Source organism: Aythya ferina (assembly GCF_964211825.1).
Source record: "Aythya ferina genome assembly, chromosome: 1".
NCBI classification, from domain to species: Eukaryota; Metazoa; Chordata; class Aves; order Anseriformes; family Anatidae; genus Aythya; species Aythya ferina.
The window spans coordinates 110,115,783-110,131,434 of NC_140296.1; the positions used below are offsets into that span (position 1 = coordinate 110,115,783).

At 47.9% G+C, this 15,652-nt stretch overlaps 1 protein-coding gene across 2 annotated transcripts; it reads left to right on the top strand.

The window, feature by feature from the left end:
- Positions 1 to 7,297: 7,297 nt before the first annotated feature.
- ACP6 (acid phosphatase 6, lysophosphatidic) lies at positions 7,298 to 14,056 on the top strand. 2 transcript variants are annotated; one of them, XM_084526095.1, is made up of 9 exons: positions 7,304 to 7,426; positions 7,525 to 7,655; positions 8,288 to 8,367; positions 9,176 to 9,263; positions 10,788 to 10,920; positions 11,687 to 11,787; positions 13,125 to 13,220; positions 13,430 to 13,595; positions 13,883 to 14,056. In XM_084526095.1, the coding sequence occupies exons 2-9, from the start codon at positions 7,561 to 7,563 to the stop codon at positions 14,021 to 14,023; spliced, it is 900 nt and encodes a 299-aa protein (XP_084382221.1). In that variant the 5' UTR covers positions 7,304 to 7,426; positions 7,525 to 7,560; the 3' UTR covers positions 14,024 to 14,056. The 2 variants fall into 2 exon arrangements, with proteins under 2 accessions (XP_084382222.1, XP_084382221.1); XM_084526096.1 differs by lacking the exon at positions 8,288 to 8,367 and having other exon boundaries at positions 7,298 to 7,426.
- Positions 14,057 to 15,652: the final 1,596 nt, after the last annotated feature.

Sequence of the window (15,652 nt, forward strand, 5' to 3'; positions counted from 1 at the left end):
GAGAAATAAAGTGACAAGACACGATATCTGCTTTGGAAAAGGTCTCATTTAGGCCAAATTAAAAAAAAAAAAAAAAAAAAAAAAAAAAAAAAAAAAAGATTTTCACAAACCTGTGTGGAAAAACACAGTTTAAAAAAAGGTTTGTTTTCCCAGGATATGAGAGCTGCAAGACCAAGAATAGAAGGATGAGTTATAAGCCTTTCAAAGCAGAGATTTATCACGGAAAATTCTGACAACCGTCAATGTGAGCAATGCTGTCAGGCACCACTTACAATCCACAGCATCTTTGAAACCTGTTGGGGGTTTTTAGAAAGGGCTAAAAATAAATGCAGAAATGCAGCAATTTATACACACACACATATATATTATTGTTCAATAAATAACAGGTGGTCCTGCCAGCAGTGTAAACACAGATGACTCTTGAAAACAGCTAAAAAACACCCAGCGAGGCAGCCCTTGCTAGCCATACAAGCAGCACATTCAGAGCTCTCCTTAAATTCTCCCAGTCTGTAAGCCATCATCATCTGGGATCCTGACTCTCTGTCACGATGAGGCCTGAGGACTTCCAAGCGTTTTGATCTCCTTCACCCGCTGAATTCACACAATTCCACCCTCCTGACCTCCCACAGATTGTTGCCCTTCTGAAAATAACACACACAGAACAGCTGGTGGGACCAGAAATGCCTTGAATGTAAATAGCATGGGTCCCTGAGACGAGGTTTTTCCCCTCTTGTAGCTGACAAACCCACCACTTGAGCTGGTCCCCATCCTCAGATAGCAAAGAGGAGCATATCTGAAAAGAGAAAAGAGACTGGGGTACTATGGGCAACCTACAAGGAGTCAGACATCCAATCTGGATGACCACATGTTGAAACCCAGCAGGTCTGCCACCTGCAGTGAAGGTTAAGAAGAAAACGGGAAGCTGCCCTTGAATCTCAAAACTTAACCTAAGCTTGCAGCACTACAAGTGGGTAACATCTCACCCCAGCTCCAGTTAGGTCTCTCCACCCTGCAAGAGGTGGAAGACACATCACAGGTTGTATCACACACACAAATCCTACTGTTTGGTCACTTCTGTATGAGTATGAAAGTGTAACAAAACAGCTTAACTTGCTAGGAACCCACTGTAAGGTTCAAAATGTTCTCTTTGTAGCCCCTCTCCTCTGGTTGCTTAGAAAAAAGTAACTAGAACCATCTATACTTACACCATCTCCTTTAACTTCATATCATCCCCAACCTTTTGATGTAATATATACTCACAAAAAGCAAAGGAGCTGGCAAAGATTAAAAATGCCACAGTTCAGTGCTGCCACAGGAGAGCACATCTGCTGCAGTGCCAGAGCACTGAGCCTCGGGATGCAGCAGCTCAGCAGCAGCGAGTGCCTGGCAGCTCTCCCACCACACCCAGGGCAGCTCTGCCATGCAAGCACAGAGACTTCATCTGATGCAGCTGGGAACAGCTTATTGAGCCTGCTGCTGGAGGTTCCTCCTTATCTAAGCCTTCATTTTCCATGGAGAAATCACCCTTTTAAAGCTGACGAGAAAACTGTCCTGCTGTTATGCCAGAGAGGCGCATAATTGAGTCTGCATGATCCCGCAGACTACCAAATGCAGCAGATGGCTGCAGGCCATCCAGTTTAGGATGACAAAGTTCGAACAAAAGAAAAACAGAAGGCAGGGAGCGCATCTTTTGCACTAGGTTACAGAAACCGAGGACAAGCCCCTCCACAACCAGCATGCCACCCAGCATAGTCGGCTTCTGCTGCTCGTAATGACCAAATGCCTGAGCCTGCAACTTATAAGGAAAAGAGAGGAAAAATCACATGGTCCCGTGCAAGAGGCACATGGAAAAAACTGACTGTCTGACATCCTATTTGTTGAACCTAGAGAAAAAACGACTCTGAAAATGCCCTTATGATGCTGACTCTAAATACTGTGACTCCAGCTTTCAGGAGTGTCTCAAACAACCTACCCAAATACAGAACTAAAGCAATGACTGCAAACATCAGCACACACCATTTCACTGCTGACCAAAACAAGGAAGGTAAACTGGTGATGTGAGAGCATGCAGGAAAAGTGATGAGATGCATAGATCCATATGCTTGTACTGGGTCTGGCTATACTATGAACCATGCCTTGTGGGGAGGGCTCGGTCTGTGGCGGCATCTAGGAGTTTATTTTTGCCAATTCCACCCCAAAGGATCACAGAAATGAGGAGTGGAGACATTCTTTCCATTTCCCGAGCTGCCTTGCTCACCAAGCAGCTGGCTGCAAGGTTTACAACAACAGACAGACTGGAGCAGAGACAAGAGTGATATAGCTCCACGGGAAGCAATATAGCATACTCAAACAATTTATAAATATTTTTCCCCTCTTTTTGAATGCAACAGACTTACATGCCCAGACTGACTAGCTTATTATAGATGCTGTGGTCATTGATCCTCGCAGGACAGAGATATCACCATTAGCACCACCGTTGCATATGGTGAAGGCTCTTGTGGCTGCATTGTAAAGAGAGGTTTGTAATTTTGAACATGAATACTGCACATATCATTGTCTACAACAGAGGAGACCTGCTGGTCACAGCACCTGAGATCTGATTAGCTGCTGTTATTTCAAGACACCAGAGTGAAAATTAGCGCTTCTGTACACAATTGGAGAGCCAGCCATGCAAACATTTGCTGGAACGGCGTATTGGGCAGGATAGTAAAACACCCACAGTAAGATTTGACCCTTTCTGCTGCACACAGATCCTCCTGGTGCCCCACAAAACTGGGGCAGGGGACACCACACGTGGCATTAGCTGTTTGTGGTTGGCTTTGGACACTCACACGAGCCTGGGTACATCACCCTCCTGTGGCAGCCAGCTTCACTGCCACGCTCCCAGTGCAGCTGCAGCCCGTGCTTGCTCACAGCTGCTGGGGAACCTTTCCAGCTTGCTCCCCTTGCTGAGCAAAAAGCTCTTGGAAAGGAAGCAGAGAAGCCAGAGGCAATGCAAGACTATTTTCTGACCCTTACCATTCAGAAAATAAAAGAAAGAAATAACATCTACCTGAGGGGTGTCCAAATTCTCTTTGTGTTTCTGCCATGAGGATTGTTTGTGGTATCTCTGATTTACACCACAAACAGCTCTAGCCATTTGTTCAGGTTTTCAGTAAACCAAGAAACAATGAAACACTGGAACTTGTCAGGCTAAATTGTTTCTTTGGTGGGTATCTTTTAAACACTTCTTAATTTCAATGCACAATGTGGGAGAAAAAAAAATCTAATCATGATTGTTGGTCTTGAACTTTAAGCAAACAACAGAGTAAATAACTTATCCATGTATCAGCCACATAATGACTGTGTGGTTTGGTCAAACTGAAACTCACTACGAATCACTTTTATTTTCAAGACAATGAGGATGTAAATGCAAGTTTACCACACAGGAGTGTTCTGAGATGCGATCCATTTGTGGAGCACTATAAAAAGGCAAATGAAAGGAATAGTAATACTTTGCAAAGGTAGCAATCATCATAATTTGGTTAAATTCCAGCCAGGAGGAAATTTGCACTCTGCTTTCAGAGAGCACGAGTTCCTGAAACTTGCTTATTTGTTAGAGTTCATTAACTTCCCCCAGAGAAACGAAGCTCACCCACAGTGGTCATTGGAATAGCCTTCTGCTCCTCATCTGGTCACAAAAAGCAACAGAAGGGTAAAAATAACAGGTCCTTTGAAAATGTTTCTGTAAAGATGATGCATCTTAGAATAAATTTCTACACAGTTGGACAAAGAAAAAAAAAGGGGGGGGGGGGCAACACCATTTGCTAAAAAATCGACAGCCGCCTGCTATTTTGGAGAGCTCTCCTCTAATTGCACACGCCTGCTGTGGTATGGTGTATTCTAAAATACATCTCTACAGAAATGCTGCTTGGCAGCAGCCAAATCCCCCCAGGAGGGACACCGCAGTCCCAGTCTTCACAGCTTCACAGGAACTGGGGTTTTCTTCCAGCGTAAGGTTAGAATGGGAATGCAAATAAAGGCACTGCCAGCCTCTTCCCTTGTTCCACCTCTGCTCATTTACATCACGTCATCTCTCTCTCTCCCCTCTCTTTCCCCCCTCTTAACTACCTTTTCTATTCCCTCTCCACACAGCATCTTTTCCTCCCTCACCCCCCACATCACGCAATTCAGGCTTGATTTCTCCATTTGTTATTTTATTGGCTTCTGCAGTAATCTTTTCATCTCTGCTATGGCCATGCTCCTCTGCTTCACAAGCTGCATACTCTGGAAACTCAGGTAACCCTTTAGGAACAGCACTGCTTCGAGACACCACCAAGATCACCCAATTCCCCCACCTGCAGAGGGATGGCAGAGCTGGTGGCTGTGCCACCCTCACTGCCTGAATCGCCTCCTCCCTCTGCCCTTTGTGCAGGTTTCCACGTTCGCTCCTGCTGCTCCTTAGCCCTGCTCCCTGCACGTGCCAGCTGCGTGAGTCCCTGCATGTGCCAGTCTCCTGCCCAGGAGAAGGCCAGCGAGCTGTGCCTGGATCACCCCCAGGAACTGACAAAGGCATCCTCAGAATTCACACCCAGGGGATTTCCTATGCCCAGCTCTTCCAAATTATTTATTTGCCTTTGCCTTCGGTTTCCATCTGAATCATGCCATTTGGTTTGAGGATACTTGCTTTTAAAATCTGGCAAGCGCTGAGCTGTGGTGGTGACTGGGGCCACATGCGATTTCCCAGCAGGTCCCCCTGGGAGCAGGAAATGCCGGGCCTGCCAAGCAGACATTGACAGACACCCTCCTTTGGCCCACACTGAGCTTCTTTCCCAGCCTGGCGCCTATACCACGTGTATCCACACACGGCTCCTCTTTCTTTCAGGGTCAGCCCCAAGGGAAACAATCTTGTGTCTCTTTCCAGGATTTCTTTAATTGCATTCAGTGGGAAAAACAGAGAGCGGGACAGCTGGGAGCCAGGGAGAGGTAGCTGGGGCAGGAAGGTCCCCTGGGTCCTCTCATCCTCACAGTCCTAGCTGGCCCCAGACAACACAAGCAGCACCTGCACTAGCTGCTGAGCTTCTGAACTCAACGTGGCCAAGCAAACCTGGTCAGATGGACCTGGTCAGCAGCCACGATGATGGCCCTGATGTTAAGTGTTAGGCATAGCTTTCTGATGCTGTTTGCCCCGTGTCCTTTGGGGCATTCTCTTGGCAATAGTACAAAGGAAAAGCAGCAGAAAGCATGCAAACAGCAGAAAGCCAACAGATCACTTCAGACCAAGCAGAAATAGAAAGCGTTGTAAACAGAGGAGGCAAGACTCTTCCCAAAGAAAGGGAGGGCAGCAGTGGAGCACAGAAGGAACACCTTTACCCTTGTCAAAAACCATGGACACTTTAGGAGGTCCCAGAGACACCAGCACCTCCTGGTATCAATCTCCAGTCAGGAACTTTCCCTAGGGCCTTGTTTACTGAAAACACCTTTTTTGGCCCAGTCTTCACAGCATTTTTTTCATGTGTGATCTTCCAAAGACCACATTCCACCAATTCCCACAGACAAAGCCTGTTTCCAAATGGGAAAATCTAAAAGAAGGAGATAGTGAACGCACTGTAATCAGGGCTGCAATTCCCTATGGACAAGTTAAAGAACTGATCTTTACAGACAATAAAGTAACTGATTCATAGCTTTCACGAACATCACAAATTTCTGTAAAACTTTTCCTGATCCTAAATATCCCTGATTTTAAAACTCTTTAGAGTCCAAAAGGAGTTTAAAACTCTAAGGTGTTTTAAAGTGCTGGCACCCTGAAAGAGGGAAGAGAAGCAGGGAGGAGAGACACAGAGGAGAAGGGCAACCAGGAAAAGGAGGGCATCAAGAGCTATCAGCGTAGGCGTGAAAGAAGTTGGGAAAGAAAGAGGAGCTGGGTAAAGTAGGGATAAAGTAGAGTAAGCCTAGGGGAAAGGAATATCAGGGCCCATAGCATACATGTAGAGGCAGGATGGATGCATGAGGAGGAACACAGTAAACCTTAATGAGTCAAAGCCAAGTAGATCTGGTCTAAGAAACAGGTAAACAGCTTATTCCTTGGTAGAAATATTACTTATGTCAGAGTGATGTCACCACAAACACTTGAACTTGGAGATTCATAGGAATGGAGGAGACAGAAACTTGTTGGTTGCTGCTTTATAAAGCCCAACAAAGGCGTTGTGGATACACAGCTGTCTAGCTCCCACATCTACCAGTTATTAGCTACTGTGCTAAAAAGATGCTAAGTAGCACAGCCGATTGCCTCAGCAACCACTGCTCTCTTCCAGGAGTACCTCGATTGGTGCCAGCTGGGCACCTATGCTTAAAGAGAACTTGTTTACCATCCTCACTGTGGAAAAATCCCTTCTTTTAACCAGCACCACCAACAAGCTGGGAGCATCATCTTTAGCACTGCCCGCAGACCTCAGCTGGCAAGGCTGTGGGGTCAAGGGAGTATTGGTACCGAGCCCTTCTGTCAGTGAGGTGCCTCCATTTGAGTAGCGCCACCAGCGGGGCTTTTCCCCTTATATTCACGCTATGAGCTGACTGAAGGACCCCAGCGTTGCCACCAGAGACCTGAGCACAAGGCACCATCTGCCCCAAACCCCCTTCCCCTCGGTGCTGTTAGGGGGCGGCCAGTGACGGAGCCGAGGGGCATGCACGGGCGGTCCCCAGATGTGGTCCCCAGATGTGGTCCCCACAGCTCCCTACAGTTGGTGAGGCAGCCCACGGGGACACGAGAACTTCAACACGCTCACAGGATTTATTTATTTATTTATTTATTTTAAATAAAGGAAAAATAAGGCGGGGGGGTGTCTGTTCCCTGAGGGAGGAGCGGGGTGGCGCGGTGCCCGCTGGGAGTTGTAGTCCCGCGCCGCTCCCCCGCCGCCCGCCGCCTTGGGCGGGGCACTCGGCTTCCCGGCACCCCCCGCGGCGGCCGGCGGCGGCGGCGGGAGAGCGGCGCCATGGGCTGGTGCCGGCGGCTGGGGCTGCTGGGCGGGCTGGGGCTGGCGGGCGGGATGGGGCTCTGGGCGCGGCAGCAGCGCCGGGGGGCAGGGGCGGCACCCGAGGGGGCAGCACCCGAGGGGGCACCCGAGGGGCAGGGTGCCGAGAGCGGGGCCCTGGAGCTGCGGCTGGTGCAGGTGCTGTTCCGGCACGGCGCCCGCACCCCGCTGCGGCCCCTCCCGGGGGCGGCGCCGGTGAGCAAGGGGGGCTTGGGGTGGCCCCCACGGGGGCTGTGGTGGCCCCGGGGCTCGTGGTGGCCCCGCTGAGGCGCTGTGTGCCCGGGCAGGTGGAGTGGCACCCCCGGCTGCTGGAGGTGCCCGCCCGCACCCGGCTGGACTACACCGTGACCGACCTGAGCGGGGGCCCGCGGCCGCCCTCGCCCTACGAGGAGAACTACAAGAAGACGACGTTCAAGGTGAGGGTTTCTGAGTGCTCCCCCTGTGTATTTCCACCCCCCCCAGGCTCGTTTATTTCCCCATTCCGACGCCGACCCTTCCTCTTTTTTGTACCTAGGGCGGCGCGATCGCGGGGCAGCTGACGACGGTGGGGATGCAGCAGATGTTTGCCCTGGGGGAGAGGCTGAGGAAGAGCTACGTGGAAGAAGCCAACTTTCTCTCGCCGACCTTTAAGCCCGCTGAAGTCCTGTGAGTCTCTCGGTACCTTTCTGGACCTCACCTTGCTTCCTCCCTCCTGGCAAGTACCCCTCCGCTAGGGAAGCTTCCTGACCGCGGACATCTCTCCCTCGCATAGCAGACTGGGCCTTCATCTCCGGTCAGTCTGCAGAGCCCAGCGTGAGATCCCACTCATGACACGAAGCATCTGATTTCCCGGCAGTCCTGGGAGGGAAGCTAGGGATGGATTCATTGCACCGAGGTTTAGCCACTGACATTATGTGCTTTTGTGGTGACTGAAGAGGAACAGACATCTCTGGAGCGCAGTTGAACTCACTGTAGATGAAATAACTAAAGTTCAGTGAGATCAAGTGCACCCCCGCTGCTCACATCAGTAATGCTGGGAGTGTCTGGATTAGGATGAGATAAAATCACAGATAAGTGCCCATTCATCATTTTCACTGTCTCTGAAGGGAAGTTAAATGGTAGTTCAGAGAGAGGTGTCTGTATTTAAGGTATCCATAGCAGGGCGAGATGAATCCCACCGCAGGTTTCCAAAGCCAGAGTGAAATCTGAACTCTCGGTTCCAGCAAGTCCACCCCAGCTGCAGCCCTGTCCACGCGAAGGAGAAAGTGCTACCTCACAGGCTGCTTTCTCTCTTTCAGCGTCCGTTCCACTAATATTTTCCGGAACCTGGAGTCCACACGGTGCCTGCTGGCTGGGCTGTACCAACAGCAGAAAGAAGGTTGGGGAGACTTCTGACCAGTACCTTTCCTTAATCAGTCTTCCCTAGATGCACACACCTCTCACATCCCGACTCTCTCTGGCTCCCGGTTGTTGCTTCTTCATCAGCTCTTTGCTCCTGGCCCTCTTCCTCGTGCTGTCCTGTGTGTTCTTTATCAACTTGTCACTTGCTCCCTCTCTTTGCGTAGCTTACTGCCGATGCTCAGCTTGGACCTGTTGCCATCAGTGCTGCAAGTTCAGACCTGCTGAGGAGGTTTGCGTTAACCGCACTTCAGAATCAAGAGGGCAGAGTGTCCAGGCCCAGTGTTCACAAGATGCACTGCCACATCTGAGAAAAGTTTCTTAGAGAAATCAGAGTATCTCGGCAATAGGAGTACCAGGATCCCTCACAAGTTTAGTGTGTGGAGTAACTTTCAGCTGTATGCAACAGTTGACAACTACTTGTATGTCCTAGAAATACACTCTGGGTTTTGAAGAACTCTGCTCCCTCAGGAATAGATACCAAAAGTGATGTTGCTAGAGATCCTTACACCTCGTGACACAGGAACTGATGTTTGGCACATGCAAACACTAGGAAAGAAATGAACACACAACTAGGAAGTGTTATAAGGTACACAGCAGACAGCCCTATGGAAATAAACGCGAAGTGAACAGAAACAGCAGAGTGGATTGTGCTGCAGGTGATAGCTCAGTGGGAATTGCTAGCTGACAACAGTAGGCTTGAGCAGAAAGACTGGGGGAGTGATTAAAGCGGTCTAAAGACATGCAGATGCACTAGTGATCACAGAAGCTTCCTTCTCGTTCCACAGGAGGTGTTGTCATTGTCACTGATGATGCAAGCTCAGAAATCCTCTACCCCAATTACCACAACTGCCAGCGCCTGAAATGCTTGAGCAGGTAATTGCCAGCCGTGCCTCCCCGTATGATTTCACTGCTGTTTCATTTGAGCAGTAGTAATTTAAAACAGCACATTTTCTTTTCATTTCTCAATTTCTTCCCCTGCCACTTACTGTTTGTTGGGAATGGTTAGCCAGTTGTGTAAAACACTAGGTGAGCAGAGTCACATATCAAGCAGTAGCACCAGAAAGAAAGTAAAAAAACTTTTTTCTTGAAAGAGTAATTTAATTTAGCGTACGACTAGCAAACACTCATTACTAGGTAATGTACAGCTATTCTGTGGCATTGCTGCAGGCCAGCATTAATGTCATCTGCATCCTTTACCATGCCTTTCATGTGTGAACACACTGGGCCTCCTTTTTAAATTCATCTTCTCGTCTGGGGATTATTATAACATTCCTGCCACGCTTATACCTTCAAGAAACAGGAATATACTTAGCCTTGACACCTTTAACAAAGACTATTGAAATAAAATTAAAAACATCCTCCACAAAAAGGACGCTCGTGTTTGTGGAATCAGCCACTCCATAAATGCTTATGCCAGGTTGGGCACCAAGTGGAAACCAGACAACAAGACAGACGTGTTGCAGTTTGGTTGGATGATACATTAGTGTCTTTTTGTCCAAAGTTATTTAAGGGTTATTGGAATTCCTTTGTAAAAGCTCATTACATAGTGCTCGACACTGCAGGCAACAGGTTGCTCTTGACAGCAGTGAGGTGACGGCCCACAGAAGCAGCTTGGGGAAGCCAAAGGATATTCAGATTTGCCCAAAGGAGAGTAAACTGCCAGCTCTTCTGCTCCCTCCCTCCATCCCCCTGACTGCACATTTTGCAACCAAGTCGAGGTGGATTTCTTGAGCTGCATTAAGCAGCACAGACCCAGCCTAAAGGTCTGCCTGTGCCAGAATCTTTTCGAATTTGATTTCAAAACAGAAACTAAAGCTGTTCCTAAACAAACGCTTTCTCTCACCTCTTCCCCAACAGACCAGAGTCAGACAAAAAAAACAAACATGCAAAATGCCTAACTCGAAGTATCTGGCTAGCATTGCTAGTCTCAGCTAAACACTTAAAAATAAAATTCAAATCAGTGTAGGAGGGCAGGTGGCTTCTAACCAAGTCAGGGATGAATTTAAGCTACCAGTACCTAGGTGTTTCCCTTTTCACACACCATACAGAAATCATCTCGAAGCTTCACAGCTCTTTCCTTCCATGAGGCAGTTAAAGGCTACGCCTTGGAGAGGTTGTTAACCAATACAGAGCCTTTGCTTGCAGGAACCTCCTCTCTGGAGATGTTACTATCTCATCTTAATTTTTGTTCCCCCACATCCATGAGAGCAGAGGCCAACCCAGACCTCTGCCAGGGAGACTCCCAACATCAGGAATCCCTCAGTATCCAGCGGTGTTCCCACTCCTCCCTGTGAGACATCTCCACTGGACTGGGGGTTATTAAAAAAATGAGGGATAGTAAGTCTGATGTGTGAAAAGTTTTTGTTTCGTTTGTGTTTTTTCCTGATCCCCTGACAGGCAGAAGTTGAAGAATGCTCTGCTACAGCCAGGTATCTCCGATGACTTGAAAACAATTAAGGAGAAGATGGGTATTGATGGTGATAAGTCTGTGGACTTTTTTCTTCTCCTTGATAACCTTTATGCCGAGCAGGTGAGCTGAGGTGCATTGTCACGCTGTTACGGAAAGAAATACCCTTTTTTGCCCTGTCCCCGTGCATATGGAGAGAACAATGGAGGAGTCAATGCCGACTGATACCATTGGGTATCCCGGTATCTTTCTATTTAATTCAGAAAGTTTATAGAATTGGCACAGCCTTTTTAAAAAGGCAAGATACAGAGCCAGCCTTCTTCTAGGATGGTTGAAGACTTACCTCCTGCGTTTATGTTCTTACCTTGAAATCCAGTATCTCTTTCAGGTGTAACACAGTAGAGCTCAGAGGGTGGCTGGGCCTTGGTTACCACCATTACAGCGCTTGTAATGGCAAAGTGCTTTCCCTTTTTTTGGCAGTCGGCACCTAACAGGATCATCTTAATCCTGGTTCTGGCATGCCGGCCCTGAGCCAGATTGCCTCTGCTACTGGAAGGGAGCTGGGCATATTCGTACCTCCCCTTAATACCATTAGCTCCAGCAAAAACGTGTCATTGGGCTTGCTGGTGTAGCTGTCAGCTGAATAGCTCAAGGCCTGTTTTACTCACCTCACACAGCCTCAAGAAAAGATGTGGGTCCTTTTGGTATGTGGAGCGAGTCCGTGTGTTTAAAAACCATAAAAGAACTCCTGATACGCATACTGCAGTGCCTGCAGTGGTACAGCTGCTGTGACATGCACAGCCAGTGTCTGCGGGCTGTCATTGGTGTGGCTTCGGGCTTGGCTCAGACAGGGGCGAGCCCGTTGTTACGTGACCTCCTCTCCTTGCAGGCACATGGTTTGCCGAGCAGCCCTGTGCTGAAGAGCTTCCAGCAGACAGTTGAGCGCCGCTCCGTTGACTCGCTGCTTTTCTTTCTGGAAGACGGTTCAAGGTGACTGCCTGTACCCGTGCCTCCAGCCTGCGGGGTTGTCCTAGCATACTCGGGGTGGATGAGCTACGCTAGCTTACCGTGGCAGAGCTCAGAAGTCCTTCCCAGTCTGCCCCATTTCCCCACCAGAGGTAATTGCTCCCTCGTGAGGTCTGTGCCTCGGCCATCTCAGTGCAAGGCCTTGAGTCACGAAGTCCACAGCAAGGAGGCCAAGATGTGGGCTCATGTCCCATTTTGCTGGTAGCTGTGGAAGAAGTAATGCCCGAGGAACAGTACGAAGTCACTGGTAAGCAGTGAGTGCCTCAGTTGCCAAAGCTGTTCAAGTGAACCTGTGTCAGGCAAAAGCAGAAGAGCATGGGAGATGCTTCGAGCCTGAGTGCTGAGGCAGCACAAGCAAGGCTGTCCTTGCAGGCACACAACTACAGTCTGAATGCCACCCAGGTACGTTTATCCCAGGCCTGGCACCTGCACAGCTGGGCTGAGAAGTGTTGATGCTAGTGGAAAAGGTGATGCCAGGCCCTGCACACGTGTAACGACTTGCAAAAGAATCTGCTGCTACATGCAGTTAATTACTTCACAGTAATTTGTAAAGGTGGCTGAGTTGCTAACCTAGCAGCAGCTTGCTTTCCAGATTTATTCGCAGCTGCCATAGTCACATGTGCTTCTCAGGTGGTGGCACAGGACTGCCCTTTCTGTTAGGACACTTGGCCTTAGCCTTTTCTTTAACTTGTGTTGGAGACCTCAGGTACTGAATGACTGATTTTCCCCTGGTCCCACAGCAGCCCAGAGAGCCACAGTCACAACCATACTCCATTTCCAGTTAGGAAGTTATTCATTAGTAAGAGTTTCTTCACACCAGAAGTTGTCAAAAAGATCTCCTCTTTGTTTGATACAGAGATAAAAATACGTATTTTGTAAATGTAGGTGCTTGCTTCTTATTCCCACCCCAAGGATTCCAGGCACTTCGGTTGGCCACTCACAGTCAGCTACAGTCATCTTCCTTGGCTGAAATCCATGCTTCCAGGATCACAACTAGGTGAAGCAAAATGGGATAGAGAACATCAAGGAGTTTCTGGCCTTTCCTTTATGTGGACCACATCTTGTGAGACTGGCTTGTTAGCACTTCTCCCCTCCCAATCTGCAGTCGCGCTGGAATCTCAGTGGTGACTAAGCAACTGCTGAAATAAAAAGTAACCGTAGGAATCACATTTAATAGTTCTTAGCCACATTCAATACACATTAACAATTTGCGAGGGAAAAGCAGGTTTCCAGGCGTTCATTTGAAATTAAGTAATTCAAAGGTTAAAAAACTAGTAGATTTATTTCTGCTTCTTTTATAGAGAAGTTCTTCAGATGTGTGTTGGTGTCCTTTTCTATACCTTACAGAAGAACATTACAGAAGCAGCAGATTCCTCATCTCCAGCTGAAAAGGCCAGGTACAGGGCAGATCTCTCCCTCTAATCGTTGTAAATTCCAACTTGCTGCCAGTGTGAAAAGCTGGTTCAGAAAGATATTGAGTGCGTGAGTAAAGAGAATGAGTGTTCATCGACTAGGGAAAGCATGAGCAATACTGGCTATCCACAGAAACACAGCAAACCTTTTAGGATTTTTTTCTTTTTTTCTCCTCTTTTTTTTTTTTTATCAGAAAGCTTATTCTCTATGCTTCTCATGACGTTACCCTTATTCCTCTCCTGGTGGCCCTGGGCACCTTTGATCACAAGTGGCCCTCTTACGCTGCAGATGTGACCCTGGAACTGTATCAGCACCGGCAGTCCAAAGAGTGGTTTGTTCGCGTGTCTTACCACGGGGAGGTAAGGTCCCACAGGAAGCCCATTGTACATGTCCTTAGCTTTTGTTTTCACACACATCTGTGTAAAGCTGTCAAACGAGACTTGTTTTGGTCATACTATGGAGCCAGATAAAGTAAGACACCTACAGCTCATCCATAGTAGCCAAGGCATCTCTTCTGGTGAGCTGGCTCTAGATCCAATACGAATTTATGCACGGACGTGCCTTGGCTAGCATATTTCCCTGCTGAAGAATGCATCAGGATCAACAACAACAAAGATCTGTGATTTTTGTCTCTTTGCCTTTGCAGGAGCAAGTGGTGAAAGGATGTAGAGCAGGTCTCTGCCCACTGGAAGAATTTCTAGAAGTACTTTCACAGTATGCAGTCAGTCCAGAGGAATACAATAACCTGTGCTCTCAAGTGGAAGAGAATCAGCAAAGTGACTCGTAAATAGTTCTTAAATTAAACGGTTTATTGTCACAATCTTTGACTGTTTTTCCTTATATTCTTGCTAGCCTTCCCTATTCTAAAGCTATTTCAGATGAGGGAACTTTTTCTGACCAGACACAGGGTGGCACAGTGTCACTTTTCACCGTTAGCAGCTAGAGGAAGGAAGCTGCATAACAGAACGGCTCGAGTTCACTTCTGAAATAGCCATCCAAAGGCACAGAGTCTGAAAACAGCCCTGTTTAAACTGCCCTGCTGCTTCAGGAGTACCAGAAAGCGACTGCTCCTCATATGCAGGGACTGTGGGATGAAGCCCAGCTCACTCTGTGCTACCAGACTTAAGAGCTTTGACGTGACAGTTCGCAGAAGGTTCTGCAGTTTGCAGAAGCTGCTCTGCCTTTCCCTTCCCTTTGTCACATCGGAGATTTACTCCGCATACAGATGAACCTCCCAAATTGCATAGCGTTTAGCCACCCCATCTTTTCAAAGGCATTTTTGTGCACACAAAACCTCTCCAAAGGGACAGGAAGCCTCCAAAGCTCTTCCCTGCACTCCTGTAATTATGGAAATTCTGCTGTGAACATGCAAAACAACCACAGTGGGCTCAGTGCAGGAACATGCACTTGGGGTGAACTCTGCTTAAAGTGCTTTAAAAGAGAAAATCCAGGGAGCTGCTACTGTCTGCAGCTTTGGGCAGTGCTGCGTCTGTTTTGCACTTGGTGAAACAGGAATATTACCAGCAGAGCCAACAGAAGTACTTCTAGCTGAGATGCCAACACTTTATACTATAAAACAATACTAAGGACCACGATGCTGCCAAAATCCTCACAGTAAATAAAACTTGGATCCTACTTGTGGGATTTATAAAGGCTAAAAATATGGGGGGACCACTCATTAAAATGGTGCTGCGGTTTTTGTTCTGCACTACCCCTTCTCGCTTAGAGAAAACAGACTGCAGCGATGTTAAGCGCAAGTCGTTGATGGATATGTGACTGCAGGCAGTAGACTACCTTCTCCCTGCGAAGCGTGGGCTGGATTTACCTCTACTCTTTCATTAGACTGCCCCCACCACAATTACATGTTGACACTGTGCACAATGAACAGAATAATTTGAATACTAAATACATCACTGGAGGTCTCACTGAACTGCTATTAGAAACTGTCAAAAAAGCAAACAAAACATTGTTATTTTCCACCAAGTTCTTTATGCAGCCTAAAAACATAATGCCATTATAGAAAAATCAATGGCCTTGCTTAAGAACAGCGTGTTCTGCTCTAGTCAAGCTCTCTCTTTTGCATGGTATAAAGTATTTGGAGAGCCGTGATGCAGACATGAGGTATACAATTGGAAGTTATTTGCAAGGTGTGGATGGCTTGGGAACGGGGATATGGGGGAACATCACCAGAGGCTTCAGCTGTATCAGTAGGAAGCAGGAATTCACATCCCTTCTGAAACAAGAGCCACAAGCACACCCCAGCAACACCGAACAGCAAACAGGCTAGAAACTCAGGATCTTGAACTGAGCAGCACAAGCCCAAACAAGATTATGAGAGGGCATTGCATTCACCCCATTAAAATAATCTAATCGCTCTAGGCAGAATAACGTACATTTTGGTACCAACAGAAGATCT

Coding starts and splice junctions, on each gene's coding strand:
- ACP6 (XM_084526095.1), top strand. CDS start 7,561: ATGCAGCAGATGTTTGCCCTGGGGGAGAGGCTGAGGAAGAGCTACGTG. Junction 11,788..13,124: donor TTTCTGGAAGACGGTTCAAG/GTGACTGCCTGT, acceptor CTTCTTTTATAG/AGAAGTTCTTCAGATGTGTG. Junction 13,221..13,429: donor TCTCCAGCTGAAAAGGCCAG/GTACAGGGCAGA, acceptor TTTTTTTATCAG/AAAGCTTATTCTCTATGCTT.